The sequence below is a fragment of the Furipterus horrens genome, unplaced genomic scaffold, assembly GCF_987537825.1.
Source record: "Furipterus horrens unplaced genomic scaffold, mFurHor1.1.pri manual_scaffold_3, whole genome shotgun sequence".
Taxonomy (NCBI): domain Eukaryota; kingdom Metazoa; phylum Chordata; class Mammalia; order Chiroptera; family Furipteridae; genus Furipterus; species Furipterus horrens.
Genome location: NW_028327173.1, coordinates 12,487,026 through 12,512,342, shown reverse-complemented (window position 1 = coordinate 12,512,342; position 25,317 = coordinate 12,487,026). Strand labels below are relative to the sequence as shown.

At 53.1% G+C, this 25,317-nt stretch overlaps 2 protein-coding genes across 2 annotated transcripts in view; both read left to right on the top strand.

The window, feature by feature from the left end:
* The window catches only part of KIF17 (kinesin family member 17), a 32,750-nt gene extending 17,710 nt beyond the window's left edge, over nucleotides 1–15,040 (top strand). Inside the window, exons 7-15 of the mRNA XM_090271479.1 lie at nucleotides 1,511–1,658; nucleotides 3,107–3,657; nucleotides 4,635–4,703; nucleotides 5,806–5,993; nucleotides 8,534–8,765; nucleotides 9,957–10,215; nucleotides 11,234–11,304; nucleotides 13,310–13,430; nucleotides 14,550–15,040. Coding sequence (XP_090127605.1) covers nucleotides 1,511–1,658; nucleotides 3,107–3,657; nucleotides 4,635–4,703; nucleotides 5,806–5,993; nucleotides 8,534–8,765; nucleotides 9,957–10,215; nucleotides 11,234–11,304; nucleotides 13,310–13,430; nucleotides 14,550–14,725 — 1,815 coding nt within the window. The 3' untranslated portion in view covers nucleotides 14,726–15,040. The remainder of the gene's footprint in view (nucleotides 1–1,510; nucleotides 1,659–3,106; nucleotides 3,658–4,634; nucleotides 4,704–5,805; nucleotides 5,994–8,533; nucleotides 8,766–9,956; nucleotides 10,216–11,233; nucleotides 11,305–13,309; nucleotides 13,431–14,549) is intronic.
* Nucleotides 15,041–17,213: 2,173 nt separating this feature from the next.
* Nucleotides 17,214–25,191, top strand: DDOST (dolichyl-diphosphooligosaccharide--protein glycosyltransferase non-catalytic subunit). The gene is made up of 11 exons (XM_090268723.1): nucleotides 17,214–17,449; nucleotides 17,666–17,776; nucleotides 21,319–21,405; nucleotides 22,139–22,242; nucleotides 22,377–22,471; nucleotides 22,769–22,862; nucleotides 23,126–23,274; nucleotides 23,615–23,762; nucleotides 24,358–24,478; nucleotides 24,587–24,693; nucleotides 24,785–25,191. The coding sequence occupies exons 1-11, from the start codon at nucleotides 17,281–17,283 to the stop codon at nucleotides 24,932–24,934; spliced, it is 1,335 nt and encodes a 444-aa protein (XP_090124849.1). The 5' UTR covers nucleotides 17,214–17,280; the 3' UTR covers nucleotides 24,935–25,191.
* Nucleotides 25,192–25,317: the final 126 nt, after the last annotated feature.

Genomic DNA, 25,317 nt, shown 5'->3' with positions numbered 1-25,317 from the left:
TTCCTGGGCAGGGTGACTTGGGGGCCTTTGGGGGTGGCTGAGCCCAAGCTCACAGAATGAGAGAAATCAAACTTTGGGGGTTCAGAGTGGGTTTTGGAATTACAGAGCGACAGGTGGACCTTGATCACAAAACATTAGAGGAGGGAAGGGTCCGCCCGCAGGTGGGATGGAACCTTCCTCCCTGTCGGTGACCCGTTGGGTGGGCAGGCACCGCTCCCTAGTGGTCAACAGGGAGAAGAGACACTGTGTGGGCGGGAGGGTCTTTCTGCTCTGGGAAGGGGGGTGTTGCCTGCCTCCTCCACGTGGGCAGCCAGCCCAGTGGCCGCTGCATGGGAGCACTGCCACCTTAGGCCGCCACCACCAAGCTTGTGTCCTGACCCTAGAGTTCATTCCGTGAGCCACACTTGAGGAACAGTGGAGAGTGCCTGTCCTCCCTCTCTTCCATTCCAGAACCAGTCAGGATGCTCGGGAGGAGGGAGGTGACCCCTGTGTGGAGCTGAGAGGGTGCAGGGACAGGAATTGACTCAGCCTTGAGCTGGGGGTGTGAGTGTGTGTACACTCCCCCAGCTGTATGGGGCGGGATTTGAACTAGAAGATTCCTAGGGTCCGTTGAGCTTTTACATTCTGCAAGTCTAGTTCTTGCAGGCTCTGTGACCTTGGGCGGGTTGTTTCAACTCTCCGGGCCTGTTTCTCATCTCTGGGTTGGGTATCATAGCAGCTCTCCTGCTGCTGCAACAGGTGTCTCATCATTGGGGTTTGCAATCCAGCCCCCATTCAATCATCAACAAGCATTTTTCGAGCGCCTACTAAATACCATAGCTGGAGGCACACATGCGGCTGAGGAAGTTTTATTGCTTCTAATGCTGGAAGTGATAGAGCAGGTTTTGTAAACTGCTGGAAATGGTCTAGAGCCGAGGCAGAAGTCCACGGAGTAGGAGGCAGGTGGGAATTGAAAGAGCAAAGTCCACGCATGGGGGCGCTCAGCCTCGGATGGTTCATTTACTCTCACGAGAGAGGATGCGGAGCTTTGGGCAGGTAGACCTGCATGCAGGTGGACAAGAAGGTGTGGGGCCAGTAAGGTGAGGAAGCTCACGCCTACCGGCTTCAGGTTTTCCGTGCAGGGTGAGACAGGAAATGTGGAGGGGTGAGTGGGAGGACCAGGCTGAGGACCATTTGGTTAAAACATATTTGTCAATGCGGAAAGGTATTCATGATATATTGCTGTGTGGAAAAAGAGACGACAAAAAATACGTGTATTACAATATTAACCCATTAAAATGCATAGAGAAAAGTTCAGAAGTGTCTTCACTAGCCATTAATTATCCCAGTATTGGGTAGGCAATTTTAATTCTGTTCTTTTGGCTTATTTGTGTTTTCTGGATTTCTTGAATAACAAAAGAAAAGAAAAGGAATACGGAAAGCTGTGTTTTGAAATGGTAATAAAATGCTGCCCCCTGTGCTGCCCCTGCCCCCCACCCCCCCCACCCTCCCCACCCCACCCCCGCCCAAGGAGTATGAGGAGCGCCTGGCCCAGCTGCAGGCTGACTATGAGGCAGAGCAGGAGTCCCGGGCCCAGCTGGAGGAGGACATCGCTGCCATGCGCAACTTGTACAACGTGAAGCTGTCCACACTGGAGGAGAGCCTGCGCAAGGAGACAGGTGGGCGCCCGGCCCGGGCTGGTGGGCTGTCAGGGGAGGCCAGCGTGCTTTCCTCCTCATTTTACTGCCTGACTTTTATAGAGCACTTGGTACACGCTGGGATCAGTTCTGTTTACTTCTCATAGCAGCCCGGCGAGGTAGGTGCCACAATCACTCTCATTTTATAAATGCTGCAAGTGGGGCTCAGAGAGGGTAAGTGACTTGCCCCTAGTCACACAGCAGGTAAAGTAGAGCCAGAATTTGAACCCCAGAGCTAATGTTCTCACCCACAGCACTATATCGTGATGCCTTGCCCAACTTAGAGTTGTAACGTATCCCCCATGTTTCATAGGCAAGTCCCTTTCTAGAGTTCCTCCATTTTCTATAGTCTCCTTTTACTTTTGAGTCCATCTGTTACCAAAGCAACCACATCCCATCATAAGCATTCAATCATCAGTAAGAACGTTACCCTTCTTGGAACTATCTGTCTTCTTTTTGACATTCTAGAATGTTCCACTCCATCACCATCAAACACTCGTGCTACCAAGCAGCGCTGACTTCCTAGTGCTCACCCAAGCATTGTAGACTCCATCTCGTAATGACGATGCTACTGGGCACCTCATCAGTACCATTTATTGGGCATTGCTGTGTGCCTGATACTGGGTGGGTGCTTCCACTGAGCCCCCTTAGGGAGCGAGGACTCATGGAGTCCCCATGTTCAAGTGTGCACACCAAGGCTTGGAAAGGGTCAGACCGCTGAACTGGGGAACATCCGCAATGTCCCAGGGGAGCCCAGGACACAAGCGGCAAACAAGCCGGTGGGATGTAGAAGGGGTGGTCTGATGCCTGTGAGCTGGGAGCACCGAGGAGGTCTGTGTGATCACAGTCCCGTCCAGGCTGGCAGGAAGGTGCCAGTCTCGGTCTAGACCCAGAGGAGGAAGGGAGGGACAGGTTCTACCATTTTCTGTCCTTCAGAGCGTTCCCTCCAATCCAGTTTGAATATTCTCTGAGTGATTTTACTCATTCTCTAACATTCATCCACAGTGTTCACTTAACTCCTATGGGTCCTATCCATCCCGGGGACAAGAGCCTCGGTCTGGGTGCCCTAAGGGGCACCTCTTGGGGTTTTGGGGGTGCAATCTGCTGGTCAGGCACTTGTCAGCCTTGGAGGCAGTAAGACCCACAGGCTTTCTTGTTAAAAGCATTCCCAAGGCAGGGTGGTAAGAGCCTAGCACTTAACAGCTGGGGCTGGTCATGGAAGGCTTCCTGGAAGAGGTGGAAGGAGACAGGGTTTGAGTTCTGATGAGGATAGAGGGTACTGGGGCAGAGATGGGAACCGAATCTTGGGGGCCTGGGAGGCTCTGACTCTTCAGGTGGTCTCTTGGAAACAGTGGGTTTGAGACTAGCTTCCAGGGAAGGTTCCGCACATTCTAACCTTCAAAGAGCTGAAGGAAGCTGTCTATCTGCAGTGGCTGTCCTGAAGGCAGAAGTCCTCTGCAAGGCCGACGTCACGTCCGAGGCTGAGTTTGCCAACACGTCTGAGTGCTCACCTGCTTTCCAGTATGAAATGGCTGTTATACCTGAGGTCTGCTCCACAGCCTACACGCACCCCAGTGAGGATGTCTCCAAGACCGGGCTTCCTCCCTGGGCTGAGGACCTGCCTGAAGTGGAGGCCTTCAAGTCTGAGATTTCTTTAGGATCTGATGAGTCATCTACACTCGAAGACACCTCCATGGCTGAGGCCCTCCTTGGGCTCAGAGAGCCATCCAACCTGGAGCTGTCCTCCATGCCTGAGGTGGAGGCCAAGAGCACATACTTCCTGGGCGAGGAGCTTAGCCAGGAGGCCCTCCTGGAGGAGGAGCCCTTCCTACAGGAAGAGGAGCCCCAGCTGATGCCCCTGGAGCTGTTGCCACACCTGCATGACCCATTTGCCGAGGTGGAAGCCAAGCTGGCCCAGCTCTCCTCCACTGTAGCCCAGGAAGACACGCCCCAGGTGGATGTAACCAAGTTCCCCGTGCAGGTAGCTGATGTCATGCAGGGTGCTAGGCAGAAATGGCGCAGACAGAGCTCAGCGGGGGCATGAAGGTCACGGGGTGTACACAGACATCTCACATCTGTGGCAGTACCAGCTTCGACTCTGCCACCTGTGGTGGCTGTGACTCGGTGGCCGGCTCAGGGCACCCCTGCAGGGGGCTGGGAGGAGAAGCTTCATGTCCTGCTCTGTGAATCAGTAGGGAAGCTGGGATGGAGATCCAGGGCTCTGTCAGGGGCCCACCTGTTCTGCTGGTGTAGGCACGCCCGCAGGGGAGTTTGCTGAGTTGCCATGGTTACACCGAGCTTCCAGGCCTGAGAGAGCTGGAGGAGGCCTCGGTTAGCCCTCAGGCTCTTGTAGGACCAGAGCAGTGAGCTGGCCTGGGGGCTGCAGGGACCCAGCTACCTATCAGGGACCCTCCGAGCATCCCGCCACACTGCTCCCCCTCCGCCTGCCCCTTTGCCGGTCTTCTCACCTGTCAGCCCTCTTTTTTTATGTTGAAATTTTTCCCCCTTTTTTCTTTCCTTTGTTCCTTTCCTCCCTTTGCTTTCCTTTCTCTTCCTTTCTGTGTGGTGTGTGTATGCTGTGTGGTGTGTGTGTGGTGTGGGGTGTGTGTGTGTGTGTGTATGTGTAGAGCACAGGCCTTTGAGTCCAACAGAACTGAGTTCAGGTACCAGCAGTGCCACTTACTCAGTCATGTGACCGTGGACAGTCACTTCCTGGGCCTCAGTTTCCTCATCTGTAATATGGGGCCGATGTGTGCTTCACATGAGGCAATACGGGGCTCATTTCCTTTCTTCTCTCTTCTCTCCCTTCATTTTGTCACCCTCCTTCCACCCCTTCTCTCCACAGTGACAGGCAGGAGGAGGTGGTGGGGTTGGGGAGCAAAGGGGGGTTGGAGCAGGGGAGCAGAGGCTGATGCTGGTCAATGGTCCCTCTTTCTCCCCCACCCATTCCCCTGCAAGCACCCCTCCCTGGAGCCCAGTGACCTCTGGTCTGAAGCTGAGGCAGAGGGCGACCTTCTGCCTGGGACTGTGAGTACCCCTGGATCGGCTCTCTGTGTGGTGGGAGGACCCGTAGCTGCCCGGTCCTTCCTGTGACACTCCACCTGTCCCCTCCCTCTCCGGGCCTCCGCTTCCTCACCCATAACACAGGGACAGCGACCCCAGCTCTCGCGCAGCTCCTCAGAGACGGCCCATGGCTGAGCCGTAAGCAAACAGGAGGAGCTGCTGGACCTCTTATTACTGAGGTTCATAAGAGGCCCCCCTCCCGTGGTGGTTTTCACACTTCCCTCCGCCCCGGCACCCTGCTCGAAAGCAGAGCCCTAGTGTGAGCAGGCGGGGGGCTTCAGGCAGCAGCTGGGGGCCCTGGGCCACTGTCATGGTCCCCACTTGGGGCAAGGGGGGCATGTTGAACACTGCTGCTCCCAGGCCCCACCCTTTTCTGCTTAAGAGAGCGCAACGGGCCAGGGAACGAGAGGAAGGCTTTAAGTCCCTCACGTTTTTGGAGAGAGAAAACTACCTGCCAGCCTCTGGGCCTGATCACTGGGAAGGAGCGGGCACAATGCAAGCTCTTAGTAGGTGGCAGTTGGGGTGGCCAGGGGAGCCCTGGCTATAAGATGACATCGAGTTGGGACCCTAGGAGGGGAAAGGCACTGGGGGAGAGCGAGTGCCGAAGTCCTGTGGCTGGAAAGGTCTTGACTTTCTCAGCAGCAGAAAACGAGGCCTGAGAAGCAGCAGGGTGGGCAGGGGGTGGGGGTGGGGATGCAGGGAGCAGGCAGGGAGGCGTGGCAGGCTGTGGAAAAGACGATTTTACTGCGAATGCAGTGGGGGTCGTGAAGGGCTCTGAGCAGGAAGGGCTCTGATCATTCTGTACTTAAAGAAAATGGCGCCAGCAGCCTCCTGAGGCCGGGATGGTGTGGGCGGGAGAGGAAACCAGGAGACTGCTGGTGGGTGTTGGTGGAAATGGGCGCAGTAGGAACGTGATTGGTGCGTTTTTGTATAACTGGTGTCCCTGAGCCAGAAGTGACCCGTCCAGATGTGAGAGCTGTAATGTCCCCATGTGGGACTGAGGCCACTGTGAGCTTATGTCAAGGGCTGGCTCCCCACCTCCACCCAGGTTTCTCTTTGTGCTCAGGAGGCTGACCTCGGCTCAGAAGTGGCCAAAGAGGTGGTGTTGGCAGCAGAGCCTGGCATGGGGACCAAGGCTGAGGCACAGCCCCTGCTGGCCATGACAAGTTTGAGAAGGAACAGTGTGGGCATGGTGGTGGCCATGCTGACCGATGATGTGATGCCCATTGTGGACCAGCAGCAGGTGCTTGCCCGGTAGGTGCTGCAGCTTGCTGGCAGGACCCCTCGGTGGTGGGGTGGGAAGGACCTAGCCCCAGGTATGGGGGTGCCCATAGATTTTTCCCAAGCTCCACCGAGTCCTCACCAAGCTCTCCCTCCTGGCGTGCTTGAGCAGTGGGGCAGGAAGGTGCTGGAGTCAGCCAGGTGGGTGGGGCCTGCTCTGAAGCTGCAAGGGGACCACCATGTCCCATCAGGTTCCTGCTCTGGGACTTCTGCAGGGCCTGGCCTTTAGGTTTCAGAGACCCAGGGCAGGTGACACAGGCTTTCCTCAAGTCCCAGCCAAGCCCCCGGTGCCCCACCCCCATGGAAAACTTGCTCCCCCTGGGGACAAGCCACCCCAGGGCCACCTGGGGAGCTGGGATTTCCTCACTGGCTGTGCAGCTTTGTACAAGTCACTTAACATTTCTGAGCCTTGGTTCTTGCTTCTGTAAATGTGACTAGTGTCAGCCCTGTGGCCAGGGGTCCAGCCTCCGCCCAGTCCACAGTCTGTAGTTCAAACATTAACTGAGCAACTACTATGTGCTGGGCACCAGGGTGCAAGGATGAGGGAGACGCCACCTTGTCCTTCAAGGGGCTCATGGTGCAGGGGAGGCAGGTACACAGGGCCAGGGTCTGCAGCAGTTTGCAGTGAGTGGGCTGTGCAGCTGGCCGCCTGGGTTCCCGTCCGCCTCCACCACTACCTCGTTCTTCCATGGGGCTGACATCAAACCTCTCTGTACCTGAGCTGCTCATCTATACCTGAGAGCGCGAGTTCCAGCTGGAGAAGCTTGTTGTGAGGCTCAAATGCAGCAGGGCCTGCAGCTGTCATGATGAGGTCTGCAGTGCAGTCAGGGAAGCCTTCTCCTAGGCAGGGACGCCTGAATAAGGTTTGCATGACAGAGGCCTCGAAGGTGGCATTTGAGATGCAGGGCACAGCCAAGGTGGCACAAGGCACAGAGGGAGGAAACAGCTGGGGTGTTTGGAGAAGGACGAACGGCAAGTTAAAGCCAGGGTGAGGGAGGAGTGGTGGGGTGCAGAGGGAGAGAACACAGAGAGTCCCCGTGTGACCCCCAGGACTTGGGCTTCATCCTGATGTGGGCCCTACAAGGCCTGAGTTTGAGCAGAGCGGGGACTTGGACGTGGCTCCCTCCGCCCTGGCTGCCGCCCCTCTTAGCGCCGAGCCTGAAGCTGACCCTGAGCCCTGCCGCTCAGTTTGCATGAATCCGCTCTTCCCCTTGAGCAGGACCACCCCCTGTAGAGAATCCCTGAGTCCCTTTGGAACTAGGCAGCGTCTGAAACACTTCTGTGGTGCTTTACTAGGCAGTGAGGAGCTCCACAGAGGCCTTTCTGGGTGGTTATTTAAAACTTGTCCCTTTAAAGGGAAGAACTCTAAACATTTTTGAACATTTCAGATATAAATATTTTTTAAAATGTACTATACATATTCCTGCCTGATTAAACATTGCGCACTGAATGTATTTTTTTGCATTTAAAAAACTGAAGTATAATGGACATACACATTAGTTTCCAGTACACTGTGTAATGATTCCATGTTTGCGAAACAACCACCACTGGAAGTCTAGTTAACAGCCATCCCCATAAATAGTTACAAAAATTTTTTTCTTGTGATGAGGACTTCTAAAATGTATTTTCTCAACAACTTTCAAATATACAATACAGCTTATTAATTAATTTTAATTTTTAGAAGACTTTTTTTTTATTTTTAGAGAGAGGGGAAGGGAGGGAGAAAGAGAGGGAGAGAAACATCGATGGGCAAGAGACACATAGATCGGTTGCCTCTCGCATACCTCCAAGCAGGGACCTGGTCCACAACGCAGGCACGTGCCCTGACTGGGACCTGAACCGGAGACCCCCTGGTTCGCAGGCTGGCACTCAATCCACTGAGCCACACCAGCCAGAGCTACGGTTGTTTGTTTGTTTTTTTAGAGAGAGAGAGAGAGAAACATTGATTTGTTGGTCACTTATTGATGCATTCACTGGTTGTTTCTTGTATGTGTCCTGACCAGGGATTGAACCCACAACCTTGGTGCATCAGGATGATGCTCTAACCAACTGAGCTACCTGGCCAGGGTGCAATACAGTGAGAGCTGAGAGTAGACGGTACTTGTCTTTCTCTGTTGGCCTGACTTTGCTTAGCATAATGCCCTCAAGGGCACTGAATATATGGAACACTTCCACAGCCAGGCCTTATTCTGATCCTGCAGGTTGCCTCACCTGGAGCACAGCCAGGAGCCTGCTCTGCTGTTAACTATCAGCACTGGGCGGCAGGAGGGTTGTTAGCTCAGGGCCCACAGGGAGGTTCTCGCCCTTCCTTTTGGGCACAGCCACCGCTGTGGTTGAGTTAGGTAATCTGGTAGGAACCTTGGTTCTGACCCTGAACCAGCTGTATCACCTCTCAGCCTCAGTTTACGCCCTGCAAAGGCGGTTGTTGGAAGGATTCCAGGTGGTCATGCTGACAATAGGTGCTCAGTGACCGGCAGACGTTGTCATGTTGGCTTTCTCCTCCATGCTGACAGTTTGCAGCTGTTGGAGCAGCAGGTGGTTGGTGGGGAGCAGGCCAAGAACAAGGACCTGAAGGAGAAGCACAGGCGACGGAAACGCTACGCAGACGAGCGCAGAAAGCAGCTGGTGGCAGCCCTGCAGACCTCGGACGAGGACGGTGGGGACTGGATGCTGCTCAACGTGTATGACTCCATCCAGGAGGAAGTTAGGGCCAAGAGCAAGCTGCTGGAGAAGGTGCAGAGGAAGGTTAGGCCCCCACCCCCACCTGCCTGCCCCTCCCCCACGGCCCCAGGTGGGCATTCATGCATTCTTTACACAAGCATCTATTATGTGCCCACTGTGTTTCATGCCCTGGTGTGGCAACAGTTACAGTGACGGGTGTGTCTCTGCTGTCCTGGAGCTTACTTTCTAGTGTGTGTGTGTGTGTGTGTGAGTGTGTGTGTGTGTGTGTAATAACAGAGAAACACACAAGGAATATCGCAGTGATAGCGCTATGAGGAGATACCAGGGAGGGGAGGCGGCCTTATTTCTCCACTTTTATTGACATACAAACACCCAGATCACAAACGTACAACTTAATTCATTTCCACAAAGTGAATGCAACATGAAACCGGTACCCGGATAGTGGAACTGAGCATTAACAGAGCCCCAGAAGTTCTGGGGGCTCCCTTAGGTGGGGGGACAGGGAAGTTGTGAAGTGGGTGGCAACTTCTAAGGTGGGACCTGAATGATAAGAGAGAGCAAGCGGGCCATGTGGTGACCTGAAGGGAGAGCACTCTGGGCCCAAAGAGGGGCCAGGGCTGGGAACGAGGGTTCGTGCTTCTGGGAACAAAAGACGTGGTCGTGGCTGAGCGTGGGGAGCGAGGCAAGAACAGAGAGAATGAGGTTCTGCCTCTGTGACAGTCACTAATACCTCCTAACTCTAGTCCAACGGTTGTCACATCGTAACAGGATTGCGGCAGTGGGATGGCTGAAGCTCAGAGTTTTTGCCTATTGCTCCCCATAAAAAAAAGAACTTGTACAATTCTCTGAGATCTTTGAGGACGGTGGTGTCCATAGTATTGTGTGGAGCCTGCTGAAAGGCTCCTGAATAAAATGTGTGAGTGTGGGATAGTGACCAAGGGTCGGCAGTGGGGGTGGATGAGGAACTTCCCATCCTGCCCTCTGCAGGGCTGTGGACACAGTAGGTGCTCATTTAAGTGCTGAGTGACGAGGTGGGTGAGTGAGTGGGTGGATGGAAAGATGGTGTGGAGGGAGAGGCAAATGAATAAATGAAAGAATGGTGAGCAGGTACGGAGATAGAATGGATGGATGAGCGGGTCAACACACAGATGGTGAATGGCTGGCTGCACGGGCAGTTAGTGGGTGGCAGGTTGGATGGATGGTGAAATGGCTTGGTGTCTCTCCTGCTCACAGCTTGTCATGCGATGTTTTCAGCTTCGGGCGGCAGAGGTAGAGATTCAAGATCTGCAGTCCGAGTTTGAGCTCGAGAAGATCGATTACTTGGCCACCATCCGGCGACAGGAACGTGACTTCATGCTGTTCCAGCAGCTCCTGGAGCAGGTGCAACCCCTGATCCGCCGGGACTGTAACTACAGTAACCTGGAGAAGATCAGGCGCGAGGCCTGCTGGGACGAGGACAATGGCTTCTGGAAGATCCCCGAGCCCGTCATCATGAAAACCAGCCTCCCAGTAGGTCAGGAGCCTGGCTGTCCCCTCGGCCCTCCCTTGCCTCCACACTTGGCCACTTTGCAGATGACAGGGTGTAGGTGAAACGGACATATGAGCCCGGGACTACAAAACATGGGGGACCTGAGAGAACGATGTGTTCCGAGTCAGACAGATGTGGGTTGGAATTGTGGCTCCACTACTCCCTGTGTGATCTCTTGGGGACTCAGTGTCCTTGTCTGTGAAATGGGGATTAATAACAGCACCTTCCTTAAAGATTGCTGGGTGACTTAACATGTGTTGATACATGTAACACCCTTGGAGCTGAGCCTGGCACATCCTAAGTGCCTGGCACATTTGATCATGATCATGATCATGACTGCCTTTTCATCCTATAAAGTCCTGTGCACGACAGGATCAGTACAGCTGTTTCGCCAGTGAGGAAATGGAGTCTCAGAGCCTAAGTGCCTCATCGGTAGCCACAACCACTTTTGCCATTGACCTCCTGGGTGACCTTATGAAGGTCACTGTGTCTCTCTGGGCTTTGGCCCCCTGATCTTCACAAAGAAAGGCTGGATAAGATGATGTTAAGGCCCCTCCACCTCTACTGAGTCTCAGAGTAAGGTCAGAGTTAACAATGGCTCTTTCTGCAACCACCTAGCGGGCTCGGCCCATACAGAGAGCGGTAGGCAGTTAAGTCGCCCCAAGTTCTCCCCCGGTCAGAGCGTTTGTCCAGGTCCCACATCTCCGATGGTTATGGCCACTGCCACCATCCCTGCTGAAACCCCAGGCAGCAGCAGCCCTCCTTCTGGCCCCACCAACCTGCTGTCTTGCCTGGAAGCAGGCGAATGGCTTCTTTGGCACCTAAGCCCTCCTGTTGTGCTCCCCAAAGCCATCCCAGTGCTTGAGCTGGGAAGCGTCCTCCCTGGCTCCAAACCTGGGCCAGGCCTGACCCCCCACCCCATCTGGAGAGAGTGCTGCAGCCCACCTTGTCCTTCTGGCCCTTGAACCAGGCAGCAGTGACTTCAGCTTTTGTTTTCTCATAGCAGTTTCAACAGGGCTACAGAGTAAAGCAGTCCGCAAGACCTCTGCAGCAGACAATGGCGAACCAGGCATGGTAAGGCCTCCGGGAGAGGGAGTGAGGAGTGGGGGTCTGGCGGGGCTTGGCCCCAAGGTGCAGGGGGTCAGCATTACTGTAGGGACCTGGACTTCTTTCATCTGCCTTAAGGATTAAAGCAGGGGGCTGAGCCTGGGTCCTTTCTGTATAACTTTGTTGGCACCTAGACCCTCAACTCCCTCTGGCCTTCATTCAAAGCCACTTAAGGTCATAAAGGCCAGAGGGCAAGTACATGGGTCAAGTCAGCGCATCCTACTGGTAACAGAAACATCAGCTTTAATGCCAGAGGCCCAGCAGTACATTCTGGTTCCCCGGGCCCCTGCTGGTATCCCTGGACCAGAGGATCCCTAAAGGTTCCATAAACAATAATTGGGATTTTAAAGTCACTTCAATTTCATATCTCCCATATGTTGTATTATGACAGGTATATATATCCTTAAAGCAGAGGCAACAACCTTTTCTGTAAAGGACCAAACAGTAACTATTTCAGGCCTTGTGGGCCATATGGTCCCTGTCACAACTACTCAACTCTGCCATTGGAGTACAAAACAGCCAGGCCTGATATGTAAATGAATGGATATGGCTGTTCCAATAAACCTTCACAGAAACAATCTGGGGCAGATTTGGCCCATGGACCGTAATTTGCTGATCCCTGCCTTAAACCATCACAGATATTTCAGAACCTACACAGAACATGCCTTAGCTGTGAAGATAAGGCCACGCACAGGTTAATGAGTTCCAGCTAGGCATCTCTGGCTGAGCTCAGGCTGGTCTAAAGCTCGGATTGGCTGTTTTTGATAGCTTAACTTGGTAAAAAAAAAGGGGGGGGGCAAGTTCCTGAAAAAAACATTTTTAACCTGGGACCACTAAGGGGCTATATTAGTTAGAAAGCTTAAGCAAAATAGACTTTATTAGTGCACATTAAGTGTACCAGTTTCAGGCATGGCTGGATCTAGGGGTTCACAGTCAGGATTCTGCTTCCCATAATATCCTAGCTTGACTCAGGTAGGCTTTCTCCACATGAGAAAGACAGGAAAGATGGCTGTTGGCAATTAGTGATCCAAAAGGAAGGGAGACCCAGTCTCTTAGAGCAGGGGTTCCCAACCTCCAAGCCACGTACTGGTACTTGTCTGGGCCTGTTAGGAACCAGGCCGCACAGCAGGAGGTGAACTTGAATGTAATGCGCTTGAATCATCCTGAAACCATCCACCCAACCCCAGTCTGTGGAAAAATTGTCTTCTACAAAACTGATCCCTGGTGCCAAAAAGGCTGGGGACTGCTCTCTTAGAGCATTCTAAGCCAACGTGTGTGGGAAGGTTCTGATCTGTTCTGTCTGGGTTTATTCTATGGCCCCCCTTGGACCAATAACAATGTCCAGAAGATGTAGTTCTGTGATTGGTCCAGGCCGGGTCACATGTCCAGCTGTGTAGCAAGGGAGTGGGTGGGCAGGTGGGTGGGAACGGTGGTATTAGGGCCCTCACTATAAATGATCACCCCACCAGGACGATGTCAAGTGGGGAAAGGAGAGTTCCCTGAAGGAAGAGATCCAGGGTAAAAAAAAACAAGTCCGTAATAGTGGTGAAAAACAGTAGTTCTTAGTGATAAAAAGACTGAGATTCCAGTTCTAATGATCATAAATGTGCCCATGACCTCAGTCCTATTCCAAGAATATGTCATGATGGGTTTGGGCGTGTTGTATTGTCCTTGCCCCTAATGGAGCTGGAAGGATGCTCTGTTTTGAGTTTTACAGGAAGGAAAGAGGTACTTTCCATTCCAAGGGGAGGGGCACAAGCTTTGTAGGCTTGGCTGGAGATGGGGACTGCCCTGAGCTGCCCAGATCCCCCACAGGGACACTGGGCAGGGAGCAGGGTACAGCAGAGTGGGCAGTGAGGCTCAGGGAAGCCCCCTCCCATCAGAAATGCAGAGGCTGCTGGGCCCTGGGTGGGGACCCATATAAGAATTGCACAAAAAAGGGGTCTTAACCTATGAGGATTTGGAATCTCAGCAGGAAGAAGACCGCTACAAGCTGATGCTCAGTCGGAGTGATAGTGAAAATATTGCCAGTAACTACTTCCGGCCAAAGCGGGCCAGCCAGATCCTCAGCATGGATCCCATGAAGAGCCTCAGTGAGTGCGCTGCCCACCTCCTGTCCTCCAGGCCCTCTGTCAGTGGGGAGGGGCATGATGGGGTGGATTTGGAGTCAGACAACCTGGGTTAAAAACCCCTTTCACTCCCCCATGAAGAGCCTCAGTTTCCTCAGTTATTAAATGAGGGGAACACATCTACTTCTCAGGATCAGGGAAAATGAAATGGAGAAATGACCCTGCCCAGAGCCTGACACACAGTAGGTGCTCAATACATAGTCTCCCCTTTCCTCCATCCCTTTGTCTCTTGGGGGAGATGTACTGCTTATTCATCTGCCTCCCCTGACACACACGAGGCCCCAGCACATTGCTCAGGGCCCTGCCGTGGGGGTGCACGGCTTTGGGTCGGTTACCTGCTTCCTCAGATGCCAGAATCGTGGCTTCCTCCTACTGAGCCAAGACGGGGCAGACAGGGCCACAAAGCAAAACACTTGCAAAAGCAAGAACAGAAAATCATTTCATTCTGTTTTTAAAATGGAAAGACCATAGGGCTTCCAATAAAACGTCAGTGAAAAGCACATCTCGGTTCTATATTGAGGTTATGTAAGAGACTGAGTGAAGTTGAGGAATAAGAAGGGAAAAGTTGGGCAGGAAATAAGCTGACATTGGTCAAGGATCTGGCACTGTGCCATGCTGCAGATGGTGAAACTGAGACTCAGAGAGCTCAGCCAGGCTGTAAGGAATGTCTCAGGCTGCTCTAAAGCTCTGATTGACTGCATTGGATAGCTTAACTTTGTGAAAAAGGGGAAGTTATTCCTGAAAAAAACCCATTCTTATGCTGGGACCACTAAAGGGTTATATTAGTCAGAATGCCTTTAGATCCAAGTGAGGCCATACTTCTAGGAAGTGGTGGAGCTGGGCTTTGAACCCAGGCTTGTCTGGCTTAAGATCCCAGGCTGCATCCCAGCCCAGACCTTTTGGATGCAGACATAGTGCTGGGTCTGAGGCCTCAACCAGAGCAGCACCTTAGAGCTTGAGGTCCCAGCTGTGAGACCAGGGCCTCTGGTTGGGTCGGGGCTGGTTCTCTACCTACACACAGTGCTTTCTCTGTATACCCCGCACCCCCGGCTTACCAGCACCCTCTGCGCCGCTTCTCCACAGCACATCGCAGCTCGCCGCCAGGCCTCAGCTCCCCACTCAACAACGCTGCCATCCCACCCACCCAGGCCCCTGAAATGCTCCAGCCCCGGCCCTTCCGCCTCGAGTCCCTCGACATCCCCTTCACCAAGGCCAAGCGTAATAAAAGCAAAAGCAGCTTTGGCAGTGAGCCACTGTGAACAGAGCTGCCTGCTGCCCTGTTTGGGGGCTTCTGTCTGCCAGGCCAGCCAGGGCAGCTCCGTCTGGGCCTCCTCCCAACCTGCCCCCATAGTGACCAGGGCGTGGGAGGGGCCTCTCACCCTGGGAAGACAAATTCCCTTCCCTGTTCCCCAGGGAGCCCACTTCTGCCTGAAGGCTGAACCAGCCTTAAAAAGGCCCGCTTCAGCTCTCAACACCACATCAGTATTTCCATCTGCTCACCTGCCACAGAGCCTGCCATTTGTGCCCACCAGTGTTCGGTGCCCCGATGGGCTCAGGAGCCTCAGCTCTGCCTCAAGGCCTTTACCAACAGCCCCGACAGAGTGGGCAGCAGCTTCCACGTGGATCAAGCCCAACATGTTGGTGACTGAAACTTGTGCCTCCATCCATTTGGCAACACTTCCTGGGGGCCACCCTGCAGGACAGGCGCCTGAGGCCTGAAGCAGCTGCCCCCCTGCTGCCCAATCCTGGCTGGTCTGTGGCCCAATGAGGCCACTCCACATTAAGCTGCACCAATAAACTGTCTTTTACCTACAAGCTCCCATTCCCTGATTCTCTGACGGCGTCACTGGGGCCCTCCCTGCCTGGCCTCCATGGGGAAGCTCTTTCTGCAATAAGGTTCTTCAATATCTGAGGCCTTTAAAATAAACAGGCTCCAAAATTTCTGCTACTCCCTGCAATTGTGAGTGCAAGTGCTTTTTTCTGGGGAAAGCATCTTAACTATCATTAGAGTCTCAAAGGATCTGTGACCCAGGAGAGCAGAGCCCTTGTTACAGAAAACACGTCATGTTTCGTTGAGGCCCAGAGAAGGCCCAGGTTTTGCCAGCCCTCACTCAGGAGCTGTGCTGGAACTGGGAGTTCTCACATGGCCACCCCAGCAACCCAGGACACACGCCTCCCCTCTCCCACTGTAGGCCCGGCCAGCCCCATGGGAGGGGCTCATCTGATGGTAAAGGCCTGGCCTTTGGTGCGGTCCTTAGTCTCATTTCACTCTGAGTGTCATCTGTGAAATGGGGTAACACTGGCCCCATAGAGTAAATATGAAGTTAAAATGAGATAGTAGCTGAAGTTCGGGTACATAGCTCTGTGTCAGCCCATCATTCCTTCTCCTCTGTATTTTATTACTGTGGTATATTCCACATGCCACATGCCTCGGTCAAGCTTGCATCCTTGAGAAGCTGGGGTAGCGTGGAGGCTGCTTAGGTGATGAAGGAGATCCGTCTAACCCAAGGCAGGCTGCAGTATGTACATTGACTAAGAGGAAGGGAGATCAGGTCTTCCTGGGGAACAAAGCACCCTTTGTGAAGAAAGCAACATCGTGTGTGTGTGTGTGTGTGTGTGTGCGTGTGTGTCTCCCATAAAGGATGGAGAGAGTATCCGGGGAGGCTTAAGATGGGAATGGTGGGAAAGGGCTCCTGGTAGAGGGGGATGCATGAGCAAAAGGCAGGAGGGGACGCTGAGGATATGCTCAAGGTTGGAGGAGACCTATTCCAGGTAAGTCCTGAGCAGAGACTAAGGAGGATGAGGCTGCAGAGGTGAGTTTAGGTGAAGACCTGAGGGGGAAAAGCCTTTGGGTGTCCCTGAACTGTGGCAGACTCCTAAGCAACAGGTCTGAGTTAAAGGTGAAGCCTTGGAGCTTTAACTTAGACCTGCGATGGGAGGGAGCGAAGTCCGAGGTGAGCCCTGACCTGGATCAATTTAGAAGGGGTGGAAGCTAGAATTACTGAGTGGTTGCTCAGCCTAGCCCTGCACTAGCGCTTTAAAACCTGCCCCAGTCCTCCCAAGAGCCCAGTGCTGTCCCACACGCATACAGATGATTTGGAGAGCTGCTTCTGGCTAGGTTTAATTCCAGCCGAAGACCGTGGCCTGCAGAGAAGTGAAATCCGCGGGTAAAAGGGCCAGTGAGCGACGGAGCTTGGGAATGAACCCAGTAAGCTTTTTAATGCTAGGCTAGTCCACCGCCCTTTCACGCTGTCTCTAGCGTGGGAGCCCAGGCAGAGCAGGGCAGGCCCGTGCCAAGGCCCCCGGGCCCCTAAGCCGCAGGCGATAAAGTGCCCCTGTCCCCTGATACTCTTCCAACCCCTTCCTCTCTGGAGAGGGTGCAGATGGGGCCAGGTTCCTAGTCCCCAGTCTGTCCTTGACCAGTGAGGACTGCTGCTCCAGGGCACCCGCTGCCACGCCAGCTCCTGTTCCGGACGCAACAGTCCAGACCACGCTGGCCGCGACCGTTCGAACGGAGGTCCCTGTTGATTGGCCGCGGCCGCAGAGCTGTCTCTCTAGGATTGAGCCGTTTCCTTTAGGGAGGCGGAACCGCGCTCCACTTCCGCCAGTACAGTTCAGAGGCTCTGCCTACTACAGAGGCACTTCCGGTGGTGCTCCTGGATTCTACAGTCGGAGCGGCGGCACCGGGCGCCCCGCCCCGCAGCAGCAGAGACAGTTCCGGGTAGAACTCCACAATCCCGAGCCGCGATTGGGCAGCCATAGGCGGGGTACTTCCGGTGCACAGGTGCTTAGGTTCTATTGCAGGAGTAGAAAGATGGAGCCTCGCTCGGCGGCCTGTGCTTGGTCCCTCTTGTGGCTGCCGCTGCTGCTGCTGCTGCTGCCCTCGCTTGACCTGGTCAGCGCCAGCGGTCCCCGCACCTTAGTGCTGCTGGACAACCTCAACCTGCGGGAGACGCATTCGCTTTTTTTTCGGAGTCTGAAGGGTGAGTCAGGGGTCCGAGGGGGCGGCGAGTGAGAGTCCGCGGTTGGAAAGGCCCCCGAGCCCAAGGGCACTGACCACCTGTCCACTCGTTTTCCAAGAGCGGGCTGCCCAGGTCTGGCCTGCCACTTGGGGGTGACAGGAGGTGGTCGTGATCTCTGCAGCGACGGTTTCCCTTTGCGTCCCGTCTGCCTCAGTTTCCTGTTTTCTCCCTGTCCAGATCGGGGCTTTGAACTCACATTCAAGACCGCAGATGACCCCAGCCTGTCCCTCATTAAGTACGGGGAGTTTCTCTATGACAATCTCATCATCTTCTCCCCCTCGGTAGAAGGTAAGGGCCGCGCGTCTCCCCCAGAACCGGGATTGGAGGCTCAGGCCTGCTCTGTCGCTTTCTTCTGGATCTTGGGCATGTTCTGGGTCATGGGATGGGTCCCCAGCCCTGGCCGCAGCTGCCGCCAGTGAAGAGGAACACGTTAACTTCTAACCTGGGCCCAGCAGGGCTCGTCTCCTTTCTAAAAGACACAGCTGAGGATCCTACGGTCAGGTGTTGCCATTTACCATGGAGCCTGGGGTTTGGCTAATCTGGGAAGCGAATTTTCTGTGTATAGGGGCTGATAGGAAAGATGGAGAACCCCCTGGTTGCGCTGGCCTGTGTGGAAAGGAGAAATGGCATGCTGTTAATGTGGTGTGCTGTAAAGAGGTGCGTAGCAGAACCTAAGAATCCAGGTGGATTCATAGTCTGCAGGCTAAAAAGAACCTTGGTGATGATGTAGCCTAGCTGCCTATTTGAGGCTGGATGGCTGTGTCTAGACTCTACCCGAGGCCTGGGGAATTGTTGAACAGAATGAATATCTTTACAAGATTATCCAGTTCATACTTCAGTATTCCTGTGACAGATGGCATGTTATCTTATGAGGCATTCCACTCCACCGCTGGACAACTCTGTTAAGTTGTTGTATTAAATTGGAACTTTTCTCCTATTTCCTGCTTTGTTTGGGGTGAGGGAGAGGAGGTGGGGTTTTCTGATACTCCTCAGGGCCTTAGAGAGTAAGTCTGTTGCTTACTTTGCTCACAGGCAGAGCCTTCACATAATCAGCCTATTCAGCTGTTTCTTCTCCAGGCTGAATACCCCCAGTTCCTCTGGCTGTTTCTCTTGGCCGTGGTTTTTGGTGAGCATCCCAGTCATTCTCTTCTTTAGTGGCTTCAGTTTATCTTCTTCTCAGAGGACTCAGGTTGTCCTTGTCTGAGGTAAGACGAGGCTGCCACCTCTTCATTCAGTGGATGAGGCTTAGGACGTCTGGCACTTCATTGGCAGCTACTGTATTTCTCTGTAGCTCACATGAGATTGGGTTCAGCCAAATCCCTGAATTATTTTTCTCTAGGCTCCCAACATTTATCACATTACCCCCAACTTCTCCAAAAAATGTGCCTTTGGACTTCGCTTTCGGAGACAAGTGTCGTTGGGTGGAAGTGACCCCAGGTTGTACAAGTTAAAATCTTCACGTTACTGGGCAGGTGAATGGAGCCTTCGGCAGGTTAATTGACATTTGCCAAGTTTCTGCTGTGTTTGGAACAGTAATAGAGAGCTGGCTCTTGAGTTCTTTCAGTCTGTCTGAGACGAGATAAGAACAAGGACCTGAAATGAGTTGCCAAACCCTGTGTGGGGTGTACGCGATGGAGGGGAGGAGTCCTCCAAGGGTGCTCAGGCAATAGACTCGGAGTGTCGCTGAGAAGGAAGGAAACATGGCTAAGATGGAGGCGGTTGACAGGACAGGTGGGAGAAACGTCAGCGAGCCTAGGTCGACAGTGGTTCACAAATGTTCATCGACCTTCTGTCCCTCCTTTGGGATTTGTGCTATATTCCATATCACCTGAGCTAATAATGAGCATTTTTCTTAAAATTGACTTGTTTTTAAAAGTTAAAACAACATTTTAAAAGGAAGCCAGTAACGAACCCAGTCTCACATGGAAAATGGAAAGTCAGCGTCATCCTTTGCTTGCAGTAGAAGGTCACTGTAAATAGGATAAGCGCAGGGCTGAGGTCTAGCCAGGTTCTGTACCCTTCTGGAGGCTTTGAGCTGGAGGCTTCCTCTTAAGGAGGAGATTAGCAAGTGTGAGGGAAGTAAGACCTGGAGACACTCTCTCCCTGAGATGCAGCATTACTTAAAGCCCTGCCGCATGTCACATGGTCACCTTTTCTGCCCCTGGCGGAGTGGGCCCCACACTTTGGAAATGCTGCCGCAGTTCCTTTGTCACTCCTGGGGAGAAGGCGTGTACCTGCTGGGGGGGTGGGGTCAGGGTAAGCTTTCGGCCCCTGCTCCAGGGGCCCGTCTGTGGTACGGGGGCCACTGTGAGCCTCTCAGGTGTGAGACCACCAGCCTGGCCTCCTTCACTGTGTGTCACTGGGTTCCTGCTCTCTGTGGGGTCAGGAAACTCCCAAGTCACATTCAGTAAAGTAATGGCTACAGAAGAAGGATCCATAGCACGTCCTTTGTACCCAGAAAAATCTGGGTCCTTTTTTATAGATGGGGAAACGGGCTTAGAAAGGGGACGGGATTGCCTAGGCTTAAGCCCGGTGTCTCCAGTCCAACAGTGGCTGACATTTTGGGCTGGACAATTCTTTGTTGTGCTGTCCCGTGTCCTGTAGGATGCGTAGCCGTGTCCGGACCTCTACCCACTAGATGGCAGTAGCCGCACCCCTTGTGACAACCAGAAGCATCTTCAGACATTGCCCCAAGGGGACCCTTGTACTAGAACTAGAAGCTGATTTTGATTTGCCTGACTCTGCCGACCTCTGTAGGAGGGCGGACAGGCAGCTTTGTAAGTGTAGTACGAGAGGTTGGGTCCCCCGACACAAGATGTTCTGATTGTGCCCGAAGGAAAGGCAAGGTGCTTTAAAAATATTTTTTTGTGTGTGAAAATGACCTCAGAAAAGAGGGCCAGTCTCATATTCAGATTTTTACAGCTAGTTTTGGATATTATGGTAGTCACCTGACCAAATTGGCCAAAAATGGATATGATCTCACAATTACAAACGTTGGAAATTAATGAGCCATTTTGGTGATCACTTGAAAAAACCAGCATAGCCCTGACTGGCGAGGCTCAGTGTGTTGGGCATAATTCTGCAGAGCGAAGGGTCACTGGTTCGATTCCCCGTCAGGTCACATGCCTGGGTTGCAGGCCAGGTCCCCAGTTGGGCGAGAGACAACTGATTGGTGTATCTCTCGCACATCCGTGTTTCTCTCCCCCTCTTTCTCCCGCCCTTCCCCTCTCTCTGAAAATAAATAAAATATTTAAAAACGAATAGCATATGAAGTGGTTCTGTCAGAGCTACTATGGATACAAATCTGTAGGATTACTAGGAAAAAACGCTACACATGTTGGGCAAATAAGTACTAGTCTCAGAGACAACATCATCCTTAGATTCAAAAGTTCTCTTTCTTGGGCAACTTGGACGTGAAGCTGATGGGCTCTTGAAAACCGTGTTAGGTGACCCTAAAAGTGGCCTTTAGTGCAGGCGATGAGTTTGAATGAAGTAGTTTTGTGGTGTGAGTGGGAAAACGCAGCATTTCTTAATAAATGTTTTATATATGACTTGAAGTGTGTGAATAACTTGACAACTGTAATTGGTGGGTGTTTGACTAATTTATACTTCTCAAGGTTTATGAATTTGAGCCATTAGTTTTGGACTGTCACCTGGGGAAGCGGGAGGATTGCCCTGTATCAGGGCATGTGTATGGTGGACGCCCCTCCTCTAGGCCTCCAGAGGGCGCTGTTCTGTTATTGGTGTTGGCTGGTGGGCTGTGCTCCGCCCCTGCCCAGAGGAGCAGGGAGAGGACCCTCGTGGATCACTGAGTCGGGTGCTTCTTTCAGATTTTGGAGGCAACATCAATGTGGAGACCATCAGTACCTTCATTGACGGTGGCGGCAGTGTCCTGGTAGCTGCCAGCTCAGACATTGGTGAGTCTGCAGGCGGAGGTTCTCGGGGTGCCCACTGTGTCCCCAGGAAGCGGCCCCCTTGGCTCACAGTAGCAGGGAGCGACCGAACACGAGGCGTTCAGTCCCGCTTTCCCGTCACCAAAGCCAGTGAGATACGGGTCCTTGTAAGGCTTGGAACCCTGTTGGGTTTTTCCCCCTTTGTTTTGTTCTTGTTTTGGTGGCTCTTTCCTTAAAAAGAGGAGACAATAGCGGGAGGCTAGCTGGTGGAGCCCAAAGCATTGGGCAGATTTTCGTTTTGTTTCCTACTGGAAAATTTTAAAGATACTTACAATTAGAAATAGGAAGAGAATGAACCCTGTGTAGCTTCGACATGAACAACACTGACCAATCTTGCTTGTTTTTTTTTCCAGTATTGACAGCTTTTTAAAACCATATTGGGTAGGGTTGTTGATGAGGTGATGAGAGAGAAACCAGGGGGTCATCCAGGTCGAGTTTGCCAAGATGTTACTTTGCATCAAAGGGGTTTTCGTGCAGAACCCAGGTCCCTGTGTATTTGTGGAGGGAGAAGGCTGGGTGTTTTTTTGTGTTACAAGTTCAGATTGAGACCTGAGGTCTTATATCATGCTCTTGCTCAGCAGTCCAGTGGGGCCTGAGCCCAGCCTGGCGAAGCCGCAGGGCCCCAGGGAAACGTGACACAGCGTGGCCCAGGGCCCACCCATAAGGGCTCAGCCAGGCATCTCTTGGGTCTGTGTAGGTGACCCTCTCCGAGAGCTGGGCAGCGAGTGTGGGATCGAGTTCGATGAGGAGAAAACGGCTGTCATTGACCATCACAACTATGACATCTCAGACCTTGGCCAGGTAATCAGGCCTGTCACCTTCCAGGTGTCAGTCCCTTATAGCCACGCTCAGCCTAGACACCGTGAGGTGGTTGGGAGGGACCCCTGGACCGGGGCTGGTTTTCCTGACCACGGTCCTTCCCTCCGCTGTTGCAGCACACGCTCGTTGTGGCTGACACTGAGAACCTGCTCAAGGCCCCGACCATTGTTGGGAGATCGTCTCTAAATCCCATCCTCTTTCGAGGCGTTGGGTGAGTGAGCAAGGAGCGGCCAATGGAAACCTGGGGGGCTGAGGGGGTCACTGTATTTTGCCAGGAAATGAACCAAATTTGTGACTACATACTGGGGGATATTCCTTCCTCCAGAGGAGGAGGATGAGATGAATTCATGACATGAGTCAGACTTCCTAGTTGTAGAAAGAGGAGAGCTAAGTGTTTGGCTATTAAGAAAGTAGGATTCATTCCTGCAAAGAAATGGCCCTTAGGGGACCCCAGTCCTTTGGGCTCAGCTCTTGGGCTCAGAGTTGGGTGGTTCTTTTCCTTCTACAGGATGGTGGCTGATCCTGACAATCCTTTGGTATTGGACATCCTGACGGGCTCTTCCACCTCTTATTCTTTCTTCCCAGATAAACCTATCACCCAGGTGAGGGGTGTTTGCAACCTTGAGACACCAGCTCCTGGGTCTGGGAGCAAATCGCCCTTTTATTTGAAGATGAGAACTAAGCGGGAAAGCACCCTTTGCTGAGGCTGTTGAGATGGGAAGAAGTGGAGTGGGTAATGGGCAGCAGTGGGGTGTCTCAGGTAGGGCCTAGGTTGTTCAGGTCTAGCCTGCTGTCCTCGTCCTTGAGGCCCACCGGCTGTCCCCTGCCCTGGCTTTCGGGGATGACAGCCTTGTGTTGTCCCTAGTATCCCCATGCAGTGGGGAAGAACACCCTCCTGATTGCTGGACTCCAGGCCAGGAACAACGCCCGCGTCATTTTCAGCGGTTCCCTCGACTTCTTCAGTGATGCCTTCTTCAACTCAGCAGTGCAGAAGGCCACACCTGGCTCCCAGAGGTAGGTGCCAGGGGGTTTAGGGACCTGTGGCTGGGTGATGGGATCTGTGCAGAAGGGGAGGGCTCCGATGGGGAGGAAGAAGCCTTTTGGCTAAAAGTGTCAGAGGCTAAGTATTGTTAGGTGCTTTAAAATTACTGGAGGCTTGATTTTGTTGCCATGTTGCTGGTGCTGGCACTCCAGATTTTCCTAGTAATGGCTTCTCTGGAGATGCTTCGGAAATCGTGTGCTTACTGTATAGGTCACACCCAAAGCAACACTACCTCACATCTTTTCATTTTTGTGTTTCCACTAGAAATAAGTTAGTTCTGGTGCTCCACTCTCTCCTGTTTCCTCTTTGCAGGTATTCCCAGACAGGCAACTATGAGCTAGCCGTGGCTCTCTCCCGATGGGTGTTCAAAGAGGAGGGTGTCCTCCGTGTGGGACCTGTGTCCCACCATCGGGTGGGCGAGACAGCCCCACCCAACGCCTATACTGTCACTGACCTTGTGGTAAGAGCTTGTAGCAGAGGGCCCTAGCTCAACAGCATTTATGGAGCACTTCTCTGTTGGGCCTAAGGGGCCTAAATAAGGGTGAATAAATTAACCTCTACCCTAAAGACAGATAATTTAGGTACAGAGAAACTGACATCCTAATGGAGACCCCGTGGAAAGGCGTGGCTTTGCTGTGGGGGTACAGAAGTAGGAGGGGTTTTGCTGACTCACCCTGCTGAGAGTGGGGATCACAAAAGAAACGACCTTGGAGTTGGGTTTGAGGATGAATCTGTCAGGCAAGGGAAGTGGGGAAAGGCAAGAGCTGCGAATGTGGAAGCAGGGATGCCCGAGGGTGCCAGCATGTCCCAGGGGTGGGGCGTGCTTGGGGTGCAGACTCCCACTGGCCCGTGAAGAGCTGTGGATGTGACTCAAGAGGGGTGAGCCTGCCAGGTAGTATTTCAGTCACTGCCCAGGGCTGGGGGAAGGTCTTACCCAGGTTGCACAACTCCTGGGAGTTCCTGCCAGGTTCGTGAGTGGGGATCCAGCATAGCTCTGAGGGTGGCAGCTTCCCTCCAGTCCCTGGCCCTCCTGGCTAACTGGCCTTTCATCTCAGGAGTACAGCATTGTGATTGAGCAGCTCTCTAATGGCAAGTGGGTCCCCTTTGATGGGGATGACATTCAGCTGGAGTTTGTCCGCATCGATCCTTTTGTGAGGACCTTCCTGAAGAAGAAAGGTAAAAACAGTGCCCGCAGGGAAGCTGCAGAGAGACAGTCTCTGCCTCTGGCTTGCTCTCGGAAGGCTAACGGGGAGCCCCTCCTGGTTACCATGTTACCTTCCCCAGGTGGCAAGTACAGTGTCCAGTTCAAGTTGCCCGATGTGTATGGTGTGTTCCAGTTTAAAGTGGATTACAACCGGCTAGGCTACACACACTTATATTCTTCCACTCAGGTAAGCACGGGGCTCTCAGCCTGTTCTCAGCCAGCGTGTGCTGCGCCTGGGTGTCTGAGGGGCTGGGCCTGCCACTTCCTTCCCGTTTCAGGTGTCAGTGAGGCCGCTGCAGCACACGCAGTATGAGCGCTTCATCCCCTCGGCCTATCCCTACTACGCCAGTGCCTTCTCCATGATGGCCGGGCTCTTCATCTTCAGCATCGTCTTCTTGCACATGAAGGAGAAGGAGAAGTCTGACTGAGCCAGAATCCTGGGACTCCTTCTAACGTGGAGACAGAGGGTTTTTATAATAGGATTTGTTTCCCCCTTTGTGGTGGTGTTTTTAAGCCGTGGGACAGTGGCATAGCCTTTACCTCAGTGGGAAATGCAGCACTGAGTACCAAGGGGTGGGGGTTAGGGAGTGATTTTTATGTAACTTTTTCCACCCAGGGCTAAGTGGTATTTTTCATATGTGCGGCCGCTATCATTTCTAAAATAAAGAGAAACGTTGCCCTCAGACTTCATCTGGCCCCTGTTGTGCTTTGCTGACGGAGGGGGTATTGTTCAGTAATGACTGGGTACAGAATAGTAAGTGGCCTCTTTTAATTTTGCTGAAGGCTGGACTGTATTTTAACTGTGAAATGA

What these genes read in the sequence shown, in the direction of transcription:
- DDOST (XM_090268723.1), top strand. Translation starts at nt 17,281, where the DNA reads ATGGAGCCTCGCTCGGCGGCCTGTGCTTGGTCCCTCTTGTGGCTGCCG. An exon ending in GCCACACCTGGCTCCCAGAG is followed by an intron (nt 23,275 to 23,614) that starts GTAGGTGCCAGG and finishes TCCTCTTTGCAG; the next exon opens with GTATTCCCAGACAGGCAACT. An exon ending in ATACTGTCACTGACCTTGTG is followed by an intron (nt 23,763 to 24,357) that starts GTAAGAGCTTGT and finishes CTTTCATCTCAG; the next exon opens with GAGTACAGCATTGTGATTGA.